General features: G+C 40.7%; 1 protein-coding gene across 8 annotated transcripts in view; it reads left to right on the top strand.

The window, feature by feature from the left end:
* The window catches only part of LOC107222479 (polypyrimidine tract-binding protein 1), a 371,006-nt gene that overhangs the window by 350,080 nt on the left and 6,962 nt on the right, over positions 1–13,964 (top strand). For 7 of the 8 annotated variants that reach the window (XM_046738243.1, XM_046738242.1, XM_046738239.1 and 4 more), the window contains 4 exons: positions 7,334–7,385; positions 8,781–8,839; positions 11,226–11,457; positions 12,122–12,336. In XM_046738243.1, coding sequence (XP_046594199.1) covers positions 7,334–7,385; positions 8,781–8,839; positions 11,226–11,457; positions 12,122–12,336 — 558 coding nt within the window. The remainder of the gene's footprint in view (positions 1–7,333; positions 7,386–8,780; positions 8,840–11,225; positions 11,458–12,121; positions 12,337–13,964) is intronic. The other variant, XM_046738241.1, reaches the window with a different exon arrangement.

Raw genomic sequence — 13,964 nt, 5'->3', positions numbered from 1 at the left:
CCTGAAACTTTCTCACACGCACGCTAGTTATCGTATCATTTTATTTTCATTCAAGTATTATTTTTTCTCCATTTCTATCTCTCTCTCTCTCTCTCTCTCTTTATCCTCTTTCCATGTATAATCAATAAACTTAATGAACAGCGCGTAATGATTTTTTTTTTTTTTTTTCATGTAAAATCGTCTCGATTCAAACACAACTTCTTCGCGATACAACGGTTGTTATTATTACGATTTGATTTTTATCTCTAGAGTGAAAAGTTGAAGTAATTTTTCTGGTCTTCTACTATCTTCTCGCCTTCCTTATCACAGGCTCGTGCATGTATAAGTAATATTTAGTTTATCTATATTTACACACAACGTGAAAACATCTCGTGGTGATTATAATCTCTTGTCCTAAGTATTAGAGCAGATATCAGAAAGCAAGAATCTGGATAAACTTTTTCTTTCAAGGGCTTTAAACTTCACGACACTTGAGTTATAAGACCCATTAATTATTTTCATTTTCCCCCTGACGCACTCGAGTTAAACGAAAAATATAGAAAGTTTAAAAAATCCGGATTTACGTAGTGAACAGAGTATCATATAGGAAATGACTAGCCAAAAAAAATTATTTTTGTTTCAGATATTATTATTATTATTATTATTATTATTGTTGTTGTTGTTGTTGTTGTTATTTTATTTTTTAAATTATGGCAAACTAATCATGAATTTGTTGAGATAGATCGAAACAAATAATTAACGGCCTGAAGAGACCGTCGTGTCTCTGTTTCTCCTAGATCTATACCTATTAATATTATTTCGAATCGAAATGTCAAGAACAAATTTATGATTCCCACTGTACGCAAGCAGTGGACTTCTCCCCTCTTCAACTCGCAGGTTCATTGAGATGGACAGCTTCCAATTACCAGACTCTGTACGTTCGGTTGATTTGCACATCGAATAGGTACGAATCTTCGGTCCGTATACAGTGTGTCCGTAATACGCATGCGTTACGTTCTATAGATATTTTGATAAAAGTGCGATTATTATTCTCCAGCGTGAATTTTTACTATCTTTTTTTTTTTTCAAATATTTACGTTCCCTCTCAGATTGGTCAAGGGATCGACACATTACCGCGTTCATTTCTGTACCGATTTACGCCGTATACGGAAATAGCAAAAGTTTCTAAAGCCCGCAAGCTCTTGCAAGCATTTTTCGAAAAAAGAAAAGCAGGTATAGAGAGAAAAAAGATGAGCATCAAATCCATCCATAAGCCTTGAGCTAGAACCGCAGTAAAATTCGCACCTAATCCGTTAATGGAGCGTCGTCGAACGAGTGTGCGGTGTGTGTGTGTGTGTGTGTGTGTGTGTGTGTGTGTGTGTGTGTGTGTGTGTGTGTGTGTGTGTGTGTGTGTGTGTGTGTGTGTGTGTGTGTGTGTGTGTGTGTGTGTGTGTGTGTGTCTAGTGTATAACCTATACATATGTATGCGGTGTATGTACACACGCAGGAGAAGATCTAGCTGCTCAAATGGCGCGTATAGGACACGCGAACCTCAGTTTCGATCCAGTTCTACAGGCGTGTATGTACACGGATAAACGTGATGTAAGTGAAGCGAGGGTAAGTTGAATAAGCCCCAAGAGCCTGGGTACACTCGGGGGCCGCCGACCGGCTAATCAGGCAGAAGATTATAGGCGTTAGTTTGCGAAGCAAGTTCGAATCATCCCGTACTCCGCATCGCTCCTCGTTCAAACCCTACGTCAAATCGTTCATTTCCTACCGCTTTCGCATTCCGTTTGCTTCTCGTTATCCTTAATACAATTATCATTATATTTTTGCTAGCGATCAGTTATTTCTAGAAGAGAAGAAAATAACAAAAAAAAAAAAACTATCCGACAAACAACTTATATTATATATACATTATACGTGGCTATGGAATGAAAATTCGTATGAACAATAATTTTTCGGTATAAATAACGTGCGATTCGGAAAGAAAAAAAGGTGAAAATTCGTTTCTGAAAAAGTGCATTTTTATTGTACAACGACGGTATGTCAATTACCATTTTAGTATATTGCATAAGCTACTTGGGTAAATTTATTTGTTCGTACAGCCGCGAATGTATTCTTTTATTATAATATGCACTCTGACTATATTTATCTACATACCTCGATTTTAATTTGTTTCACGAATCCGCAAAAAGTTGCATAATATGAAAATTATTATTAAAAGCTGGCAAATACTCTTGCGTTCCCGCAGGCATTTCCCCCGATTTTAAACACGCATAAACGCAGGAGCTGCGTTTACATTCGGAACAACCGAGCTTTTCTAGCTCCCTCTTTGTATTATAAATTAATAATTATTTTGTTCACCACGGTCGACGCTTTTATTTATTTTTTTTTTTTTTTTTGTAGATATTGTAGATAAATTCGTTGAATATATTTTTCAAATGGACAAGATTTTCCTCTCGTCTATATTGCGATTAATTTAATCGAATGATATTGAATATCTATTCAGAGCGACAAGGATCTGAGCATCCTGAAATCCACCTTCAAAAGCCGGAGGAGAAAGTTGGAAAAAAAAAATGCAATAGGAAGGAATCATGCAAAGATAGTGTACGGGAGAGTGAGTATAATCATATCCGGGTGATCTAGGAGACGCGCGGCTTGTTTTAGTCGACGTAGAGAAGCCGAAGACGAGGAGGGTGAGGGTGGCCCCAATGGGAGCCTTAATAAGGTGAGATTTAGGGTGTCCCAGGTGCCGGGCAGCCACTACGCCCCGTTTATGTCGCACGGGCGTTGCGCCGAAGCGAATCATGCAGGCGACCAACGCGAACGGGGCATAAACGTTAAAAGCCTCAACATTTTACGCCGATATTCCACTAGTATAACGGCATAATGCGTAATAGAGGGGCGCGGGCTTCGAGCTTCGAGCTTCGAGCTTCGAGCTTCGGGGGCGGGGGAGGGGCGGAAAACTCTCACGAGGAGCGGCGTGGTACGTAGTTATTATTGATGTACGTTATAACCGCACTGCACACGTCGCCGCGAAATTTTACGTCCACGGGAAAATTGAAAGCTCAAAGAATAAGTGTTTTTTACCGAAGCCATGCGGAACTTAACGACGTCGGACGGTTATTGCGCAAAAAATTGAGAGAAATAAGGAATCGAGGACTTCCTGCCTTGTCAGGGGAGTGGAGTGTTCGCTTGTCTTTCATACCCCTTGTTCAAAATCGCCGACCGCGGAGGGGTGGGACGGAAGTTGGAGGGTTAACGTATTGAAATAAATCCGGAAAGCCTTCGGGGATCGTCCGATATTCTACAGCTGATCCTGAATTGTTTAAATCCCGGAGTCCCGTGGAGTTGGCTACGCCGATTGAAACGAACTTTGTGACAAATTTTTAATTAATACCAAAGGGCGGGTTCAACTTTTTATATTAGGTAGAGTAATTGAAACATTTAACGAGGTTGAAGTTACTCTAAGCACTGAGATAAAGGAAGACTGTGAAAAATAAATAATTACGACGTTGCGACGTTAGAATCACTTCCGAGGGGTTGAATTCGCAAAATATGAACATGTTCGTTCCTACGAAGTTTCGAAACAGCCATATTTCAAAATTAATTACAGCCTGTTGCGTCGAAGCTTGCGAATTTCAAACCCATCAGATGTCCGCGATGCCCGACGACCTTGCAGTCTGCAGGCGCTGGGTTAAAGTTTTCAAAGTTGCGTAAACCTCACGCGAAAACTATAATAGATACAATAGAATCCGCACGGTCGAACCCACCGCAGCATTAACCGCAACGTCGTGTCTAGTCGAGCTCCGGGATCCATTAATCATAGAATAACAGAAACACGTGATTAATGTTTCGGGTTTTGTTCATTTTTGCGCCCGGCTCACGTTCTCCTCTTTTCAAACTCGGACTTTGCCCCGCGCTTTATTCTCCTCCTTAACATCGGAGCTTCTTTGTTGTTTTTCTGGTTGGTACTTTTGTTTTCAAACTTTATTACACGACCTATTGCTCAACCGACAATGGTAATTGCCACCCTGAAACCGAAAACGCGCGGATGTTTTGCGATTTCCTACCATTTATGAAGCGAATGCATCTTCCTTTGTTTTCTGAGGCAAAATTTATCGGCTATAATTCACTATTCGTACGCGATTCTGTAAATATGAAACAGCCTTGGAAAAAACAATTAATTTTCACTCTAGAAACTTTTCACCCTTGTGAAACTCGGGGAATTTTAAATATCAAATTTTATGGTCAACATTTTCGAGATCGAATTGGTTTACCGAATCGTTTCCATCCGGATATATTCGATTCAAGGCTCTTTCGGGCAAACCAAAATATTCCAGACAATATTAATTTGATGATGAAAATTTCCGCGAAAAGAATAATAACCCATCGACAATCACTAATGAACCTTGAAGATATAAATTATCAACGAAAAAACTTTTCTAATTTGCCTAAGAAAATTACTTTGATATTAAATTTCGTATTTTGTATGCAAAGTTGAATCAATTGCCGGAACGAAGCCTGAACACCGGCACAACATGCGACGTCTTAGAAACGCCAGGCGTAAATAGCCAGGGACGAATCGTGCGTATAAGTATAATTTTTGCAGTTTCGACGAAATCGCTGCACAGGGACGAACAAGCGTAACGGTCAATATCGGCCCGAGCGTCGCGCAGTGCTAAACCGGAGGTGAAAACGTGCGGTAATCACGTCGATAAATGGATTAATAAGCGCGATAGTGGATGTGTATTATAAGGGTGAAAAAGTGAGGATCGTTAGCGAGGCGAGCTGCAGCGATTGGCCGATGGTCATTGGGCTATTGGACCCGCGGGAGATGGAGCTCGTAACCCGGGTGAAGGGATTAGAGATAGGCCCTTCCTATCCTATCCGGGGCGGGATGGTAATCACCGTTATTGATTGCTATTGTGTAGTTATTAATTCGCATTGCTCGATTATCGGCGAATCTCGCCCAACCCCTCCACCCCCTCTTGCAGTCTTCCGAGCAATTCTGCAGTCAGGGGCCTTATTCGGAAATTTTATCACATCTGAAACGGCGATACATCGCTATAGAGAGCTGAAATATGCCTTTCGGTCGGCCAGGATCTTTACTTTACTTTACTCACGGCATCTTATCGGCCGAGATATTGTGTAACATCAAATTTTAGCACTTTCAAATAAAAACTACTCGATTGTCGTTATTTTTATAGTATCGATACGGTCTTCCTTCTTATTTCTATGAACGAACTTTTTTTGGTAATACTGTAAAATATTATACATCTCTCAGCACTCGAAACTTTTTTATCTTGTAACGAACGTTTTCTTACGTACATCAAATTGTTTCAATCACTTTATTCTATAAAAGATTTTTTCATCAATACGTAGATTAGACTGATAATTCAGTTTATTTATACGCTTCGTTATTCGTCTTTTCGATTCTACGTTGTTGAGGTTATGCCAAACGAAATAAATTAACGCAAAACATTACCCACCCCAAATACATTGAGCTCCGTCACTTGTATCACCGTCATCTTTGTGAAAAAAAGTGATAAAATTTTAGAATAAACTCACAGTCCTGACGATCGATCATTGTTCGATAGTGCTGGCAAATCCTTATAGCAAATTAAATTCCTAAAAAAACTTAAAACTCCTTATTACGAATTTCGCGAATCGGCTCCGAATTAACAGGAGAAAAAGAGCGTCGTGCGATTTCTCATTCTTATTTATCTCCTCCTCCTTCTTCGGCTGGATGTAAATCGAGTCGTGATTGAGGAATAAGCGACGCGGATCCGAGTGTCATCACATCCCGATCCGTGTTTCGAGCTCTGCGAATGGTTCGGTCGGCGGTTATTACTGCTAAAGATATAGCTATTTTTGCAAGAAACCTCGTGGGAAATCATCCCTATATACACAAATTGGAAAAATGTGCCTCGCGGCGCCAGTTTCTGTATAAATACACACGTCGGTGGTTCGTTGTGCGTGCACACACGTCCTCGAAGCCACCTGCGCTCCACTCCGGTCCGCGAATATCGCTAATATTTTATTTGCTCTCCATTTGCGTATTACAGCTCTCACCCTGCGCCCTGTCATGCCGCCCCTGTTTCTATGCGAGAAACGTGCACTGCCTAGGAGAATCGCGCGCTGGATTCAATTCGTTTGCATCCTTTTTTTCCGCAGTTATTTTCTTTTTTCTTTTTTGAAATACCTTTTCCCCGTGACAATTTTTTACTTTGATCAACACGTGCCGAAAAAGAGTAAAGTTGAGAACGGAGAAAGGCAACGTATGTAATACGTAATTGATTGATATTAGAAAGAAAAAAAAAAAAAAAAGAAAAAAATCGGCAATCGAACAAAAACTGAGTGGATCGCTCGGTTTTACGACCGTGTATAGAATATATGTGGTAAATGGATATGGAAAATATTGGGAAATAAATTCAGCATTTGAATATCCGGTTCTTCCAATTACACTGTTTTAATTGAAGGTACGCGCGGACGGATAAAGTTGACAATTATATATAGCAATATTGTTTCATAATGGAAAAATAGTCACGTTGACGAGGTAGAGTGCATTTGAATCCCTCCCAAACGTGGGTATATGAATAACATTTTTATATTACAAACCTGCCGGTTTTGTAATTTTTTTAATATTTCCTAATTGTAAACTCGGTTCCGCCGATTCCGGCATTCGATATTCCGGCTAATTGGCGGATGAACGTATCAAAGAACGAACATTTAATTTCTCATTCTACGGATTAACGTGTCCTCGTCGCAAAACTCTTGTGTACCTGCACGCAATATGTTTCATGCAAGCGGATGCTGTGAGAGAGTTGCAGAGTTTCAGAGACGGGAGCTCATTGTCTACGATAATTGTCGAGTAGGGTGGGGGTCGATGTTCAGAATGCAGCGCGCTGTAAAAGCGTAAATTTAAAACGTCCGTTTCAAAGTTTTTTTTACAACTTTCAAGCTTCCTCTCCTCTATCTCTATTTCTCTCTTTCTCTACTTGTGCCGTTCTGTGTGCAGAGCCGCTGCACTTTCCCGAGAGTCAAATTAATCGCAAAAGCGTTAAAGCTACGTTCAAATAGCCCGAGTTTTTCTCATTTCTTTCTTCCATTTTCTTCATCTTCTCCTTTTCCATCTTGTCTCTTGTGTAGGTACTTTATATATACCTATACGTATACGTCACGCGGTGTTCAACAAACTTACAAATCGCTATACCGAGTCTTTTTGAATCTCTCGACTATGTACAAACCTGTCGCATCGTCCAATTCATTATCTCGCTAAAGAGTGATTTATTCTGTAATAATAACAATGGCTGTTTAGTAAGTACATTGTTTCGCTTCTCTGTTACAGATATTCACACGCTTCGGGAAGGTTCTGAAAATCGTCACCTTTACCAAGAACAGTAAGTACAAAAAACAAAAATTTATAATCCGATGCCATAACGTTACCCTCTACGTCTTTCACTTGAACGCTACGTCGTAGATTTCACCCCATCCACCACTTTCGGTATTGCATCCCCGCTTAATTTCGGCAGGACTTTCTTTTCAAGGACGGTTTAAAAATCGACCCCAAATTTTCGGTGAAACTTTCTACACGATTCATGCCCAAATTTAAGCTTGCAAAATTTTAAATCCCCAGAATCGATTCGGTATCTGCGATTAAAGGATTCGATGAGGATAAAACGAGGGTGCAAATTTCGCGGAAAACTTCTACTATTGTCTTATTAACGGATTAAATTCGCGTTTTTATACATGCTAAATAAAACTGACAGTTCTTGGACGAGTCAGAACGTAAAAGTGAAAACGAACTCGATCGTAGCTCGGTGTTTCCATGGCTGCTCGTCGTAGATGCACACTGAAAATTCGTAGGAATTCATATCCGCGCGATGTGGAGTGCGGAAACAACCCCTTCCCAAACACGCGTATTGTTCGCCTGCTGCACCGGCTCCTCGATGTTTCGATGTTTCAATGTTCCAGTGCAGCCCAGCAGAGCGAAACCCCCATGCCAGAATCCACTTCTCGAGTTTAGCCTTCCGAAATGAGATCGGGCATCGCGATAATAATGGACGATAAGTTCCTCGTTCGCCTGCGGTGAAATCATACGGTTGTAGGAAATGACCAGAGTCCAACAGCGACCGTGGTTTCAGTTTCGGTTTTGTTACACGCGGGGGTGTTTCTAGCTCGCGTAACTAGCACGAGGGGCAAATTCAAAACCCACCCTTCAATTTATTTCATACACAATTTAATTTCATAGTAACTTTATGCGAGAGTCACAAATTCAAACGATTTACGACAGGTATTTAAAAAACTTCCCGGGGGATTTTGGCTGATACTAATCGTAGGAGGAAGAAAAAAAATTTGACGAAATTCGATTGATCAATTTTTAATATCTGTAAAGACAATTTTATACGAATTTGAATATTTTTCCCAGTCTCAGTTTCAATTTCTATGTTTAATAGCTAATGATCCTCTGCTCCCGCGATTGCGAGCAACGATTATTTATATATATACACATAATACACGTCAGGCCACTGTGACCCATTTACAAAGGTAAATTCTCGTATAATTCTGCTGAGCTACAACCGTAACAACAGTGACTAGGTTGCATGCTTCAGGCTGTTACGCTGGGACTAGTACAATGCCACATTGTTACCTTGATATTTATACATTTAACGTGTACGAATGAATGTGGAACAGTGGACTTCAAGCTCCGACCTAACATTAGTATCCAGTTCATTATACGCTCCTTTATGTGAAAATGATGTTACACGTGTTCATAAATGAAATTTATTTTTCAGGCTCCTTCCAGGCGCTCATACAGTATCCGGACATGGTGGCAGCGCAGACGGCTAAATTTGTAAGTAAATAAATAAAAATTTTTTTTTTAAATTGCGCATACCCAAATCGATATCAACGAATATATGTATTTAAACATGAAACCTGTATGTTCTTGCTTATACGAAGAAATTTCTTTTGAAAAGTCTATAGTTATAAAGGGTAATTGGAAACTACATACATTTTTAATCGAAGCGTAAGCAAATTTATGCGAATTTGAAAAAATCTCTCTCCGTGTAGCTGGATAAGGAATACTTTTTTTTTTTTTTACTAATTCTGTTCTCCCGTGAACTAAGAAATACAAAAAAAAAAAACCTAGCGAATTCTCGCCGGCTTCAGCAAAGTTCCTCTTCAATTCAAGGCGCCCTCTATTAAGCGTACCTGCTGCGGAAAGTAGACAAAAGTCCGTTTCAACCCAGATTGAATATCGCGGCACATATCGTTTCCGGAGGGGCGATTTCGTCGTTGTGTTTAATACAATATAACACACATGCATGTAGCTTATCGTTATTAACCATTATTATACCCATTATCCGGGAGACCGGAAGTCAAAAACAAATCAACAAACGCAAGGCAAGCGAGGCACGAAACATAGCAGCGAAATTATAGAACAGTCGAACAAAGTTTTGTCGGTTGCATGAAAGTTTGTACATGTACAACACGTTTCGGGTTTCGATGGGGGGACTAAAACTGGGTACACGCGCATTGTCGAGATGGAGCGCATTGTTATTTTGCGCGAAACTTACCGCAAAAATATTTACTGCAGATAGAGAGGCGTGTGTACGTTATACACATCCGGTGTACAAACGAGCCTCGGAGATTTAAGCTTGCGGGCTAAAATCGCGCACGTAACTTTGCTCCAATCGCGAGCCGACTCGTCCGAAGCCGATGAGTTAATAACGCGAAAAGAATTCCCCGAGACAAAGAACCGAAGAACAGAGAAATTTCGGCGGGAGATGAGAGGCGTAATTCCTTTACTTGCAGGGCTTGTTCTTTCAACCACCCGTTTTTGTGCCCCATTGTGTTACCCGGGTTTGGAACAACCCGCGTTGCAAAAAAATTTCCCCGAGTTATTTTGGGTACATGGATTTATTATACGTATATTGTTAAATTCGTTACAACTTTTTCTTACCGCCCCCTCCGACTTTTCCCTGTACCACCGACTCTGCGGTAACTGAATAATAACGTTCAAATCGCCCGTGGCTTCCGAGGCGAGCCGAGCGAACGAACGGTGTGGACTACGACTCCACGTTTTTGATGACTGTGGGGGATCGGATGAAAGAATTTTTCTTTATGCATATAAATATATTATAATTTGCGAAGTATTTTTACATGTGCACGAAACAGAGAAACGAAAAAGAATGAATCATATAAAATTTTTTCATGCAAAGTACCAATCCTTTACCCTATAATTTTAAATATTATCAAGAATTTTTTTTTTTTTTTTTATATTGGTTTCGTGGCTAATATCCGGATTATAAAAATTACGCATCTGCACCTGCAGATTCAAAATCCATACGCGTGCGCAGGATGAAGGCGGATGTGCATGCTGATACCTGCATAATATAGTACGCGTATACACGTGCGTACAAATTAATTGATTACTCACGTCTCTAATTAGCATAATTAGGCTATATCGCTCGAAATTTGTGAAACTGTGCAATTTCTGTAATTAATTTTATCGCGTGCTTATTACCGTCGCTAGTCTTCAACCTGTGACGAATTACGCGTATCTATTACCACACCTCGCCAGCCTGTATACGTTACCCTCTCGTACATCGTTATTAATACTCGAGGTTTCTTAACTTTTACCCCGTACCGGCACGAAAATATTATACCAAAGACTCTCTCGTTGGTCGATCCGCTTGAATATTCGCGTAGAATGTTGAGAACGGAAAAATACGCGCATAAGCAGGAATTCGCTCATGCGAATTATCATATAACGAAGAAGGCAGTGACCGTTTCATGCCTGATATACTTGGCTAGGTGACGTAACAATTCGCAGCTCCTCTTTCTTCCCTTGGGAGTTCCCTCGAGGTATAAGGTATAATAACAGAATCCGTAATTCATTTAAGCGGTAAATAGGGTTGCATGGAAGTCGGGCCGGTTCCGCATAGTGTAATCAAAATTTTCCGTGATAAAATGCGGAGAGCACGCACGGGGCGAAACGCAAGTCAAACAAACCCGTACGTTACTTCGGACTTTGGTGAATTTTACGTTTAAAGTGTAAGGTGGAAAATACAAAGGTTGCACGAACCCTGGGGTTTGTTTTAATAATGAAATCCAAACAACCAGCGGACTGCCGCCACCCACGTGAACTTATTATCGCCGGCTTTTCAAACCTCCCGGCAAAATGTCAACCGACCTCTGATTTCGTTTTTTTTTTTTTTTTTTTTTTTCTTTTTCAGTCACTCGATGGCCAGAACATCTACAACTCATGCTGCACCCTGAGGATCGATTACAGCAAAATGCAGAGTCTCAACGTCAAGTACAATAACGATAAATCCAGGGACTACACCAACCCTACTTTACCGACTGGTGACGCCAACCTCGATGCCGCTTCCCTTGCCCTAGGGGGTGAACTTTTGCCACAGCTTCTTCTCGGAGCCGCGGGGACGCAGCCACGCGCAAGATTGCCAGGTGAGATATAGTTCTTCATCATGTGGAAGACGGAGTATCGTGTGGCGAACCATACCGGAGGAAAATGAACTACAAACGTTGCTCGTATTTTATTTTAAACGTCTTTCTTTGCCCCGAATTTTCACTTTCATCGACTCTGTTTGGCGAAATTAACGTTCAGCAGCTTGCACGAAATATCCTTAGCAAGATAGCCGGGTGAGATACAGTTTTTTCATCCTGATATTAAAAACGGAATATCCCGTGGCGCCGCATGGCGGCGGAAAATGCACTACAACCATTGCTCGTATTTGATTTTAAAAGTCATTTTTTGCCATAAATTTTTACATTCAACGACTCTGCTCGACAAGATTAACGTCCCGTAGCCTGCACGAGGTATTCTGAGCGTTAATATCAACCTAATTCACCGGAATAATGACCGACTCTTAACCCTATATGCGACGCCATATTGTCTCACCTGGCCATACTCTGGACTGTTTGTTTCGGTGCTCCGTCGAAAGTATAAATTTTCCGTTACCTTTTGGGACGATTTTCTCACATCCAAATCCAAAATCACCCGCATTGTTCCTTCCTGCCGATCGCCGTGGTGATTCGGGAAACTTCGAAGAGGCTTTTGCCGAACCAAAACCTCGCAAATAATCGCAAGTGTTGCTTTTTTACGAAGCAGATGTGTTTGCAGGAGCCCCGAGCGTCCTCGCCTCCCCGTTCGCCGCCATGCACGGCTTGGCGTCGCCTCTTACGGGTCCTTACAACGGCGTCGCGGCGGCCGGCGGCCTCGCAGGACTCGGTGGTTTCACCCTCGGCGCCGGAGGGCTTGGCGTTCGAGTTCCCGGCAGCCCTCAGCCATCGTCGGTTCTTCTCGTCAGCAACCTCAACGAGGAGGTAAGTTTCCGTGTTTTCATCCCTCCGTCGTACCTATATAACCGTACGTACGTACTTTTCATACCCCGTGCATTATTGAACCCTGTGAATGCGCGACGATTGATCCCATAAAAATTGGAGAAAAATTACCGTGATCAAAATTATTCCAATTTCCGGTTCCCTGTTTCGATCTTACTTTGCAGGGCTTAGACAAATTTTTATCAACTTCTTTGAATTTTGACGATAACTTACAAAAGTGCATAAATATCTTGCGTAAAATTGCAGAGATCGTTGTGGAAGTCTGTATACGATTTTCCCACTCTTATTCCGTCAAACCTTTTCAAGAAGAAAAAGAAATTCGTGCAAAAAATTTAAATAAAATTAAAGTGTTTACGAGTTGCTGGGGAAACGGATTTTAAACTTCTAGAGTATTTTAGAATATGCGAGAGACTTCAGCGCGGACTAGTGATCAACAGGTTGTTCGATTTGCGCCGGTTACTCTGAATTCTTCTAGGTCTGTTACATAACTCGGTACAAAAATATGTGTTCAATTTGATTATCCCGATTGCGAATAAGCCAATGTTCGTCATCGTCATAACAGGAATTGAAAACCAAATCCCATAGAAGTCGTGACGTAATTGTCTAGCCTCACGGTGATTAATTGATTTTCATTACTTATTCGTACGGTTATTATTATTCTGGTGTGCGCGTGAGTTTGTGTTGAACGCCGTTCTCTATTCTCCTTATTTTCTAACTTTTATTGTTTCTGTATAACTATGTTTTTCCTTCTATCTTTTGCCGTCGGTACATTTTCAGTCACGTATTCCACTAGCGTACATCAGCAACAATCATTATTCTGGAGTCTATCGTCATTCGATCACAATACATCTTTGCTCTGCGTCAAGCTACGATAACAAAATATTGTTAAAATATATCTGCTATCCCCTCAAGGCGTAAACATTAAACATAGATAATTTCGGACTATTTTCAACCCATTTCGCAGACTTGATACATGCGATGTCTGTATACTTATGCGAAGCAAAAAGGATCAGCAAAAGTCCGTGTTGGTTCGAAAATGTTGATTCAGTGAATCTGGATTTTGCAGAATGAATATTTTTGCGATTATGGTACCAAACTTGAGACCTGCAATCGTAACATATAATTGATATGACATTAAAATAACGATCCAAGCGCTTTGTCAACAAATTGAAATTAAAGGTGAAAAAATGATGAAAGGCAAAAGAAAGGAGGAAATTCCACCATGCATCATTTATTCATTTGCCAAATAGTGAAAAAAAATGCTAAATCAAAAATGACTCGCGGAAAACGTTCTGTGGTGTTTCCTTCTTGTTTTTCGTTATTTTTTTTTTTTTTTACCATTCTCTTCTATTCTTTTTCATCATTGTAAATACATATTATAAAAAGTGTTTCGATTTTGTGTGTCAATGCCACACTTCGCAGCTGCTGTAACTTGTCACTACTGTACCTATAACTGTGTGTACTTATACTATCATTGTGTTGCGCACGATTCCCGATTTCGCCCATGAATCTTTCGCCCCCTCTCGTTCTCTCTCTTTCTTTTTCTCCCCCTCTCTCTCTCACTCTCTCTCTCCCCCTCTTTCCCTCCGATTCTCACTATCATCTCCCTC

Source organism: Neodiprion lecontei, chromosome 4, assembly GCF_021901455.1.
Source record: "Neodiprion lecontei isolate iyNeoLeco1 chromosome 4, iyNeoLeco1.1, whole genome shotgun sequence".
In the NCBI taxonomy this organism is placed as follows: Eukaryota; Metazoa; Arthropoda; class Insecta; order Hymenoptera; family Diprionidae; genus Neodiprion; species Neodiprion lecontei.
The sequence above is the reverse complement of the archived record's forward strand: the minus strand, read 5'-3'. Positions and strand labels throughout refer to the sequence as shown.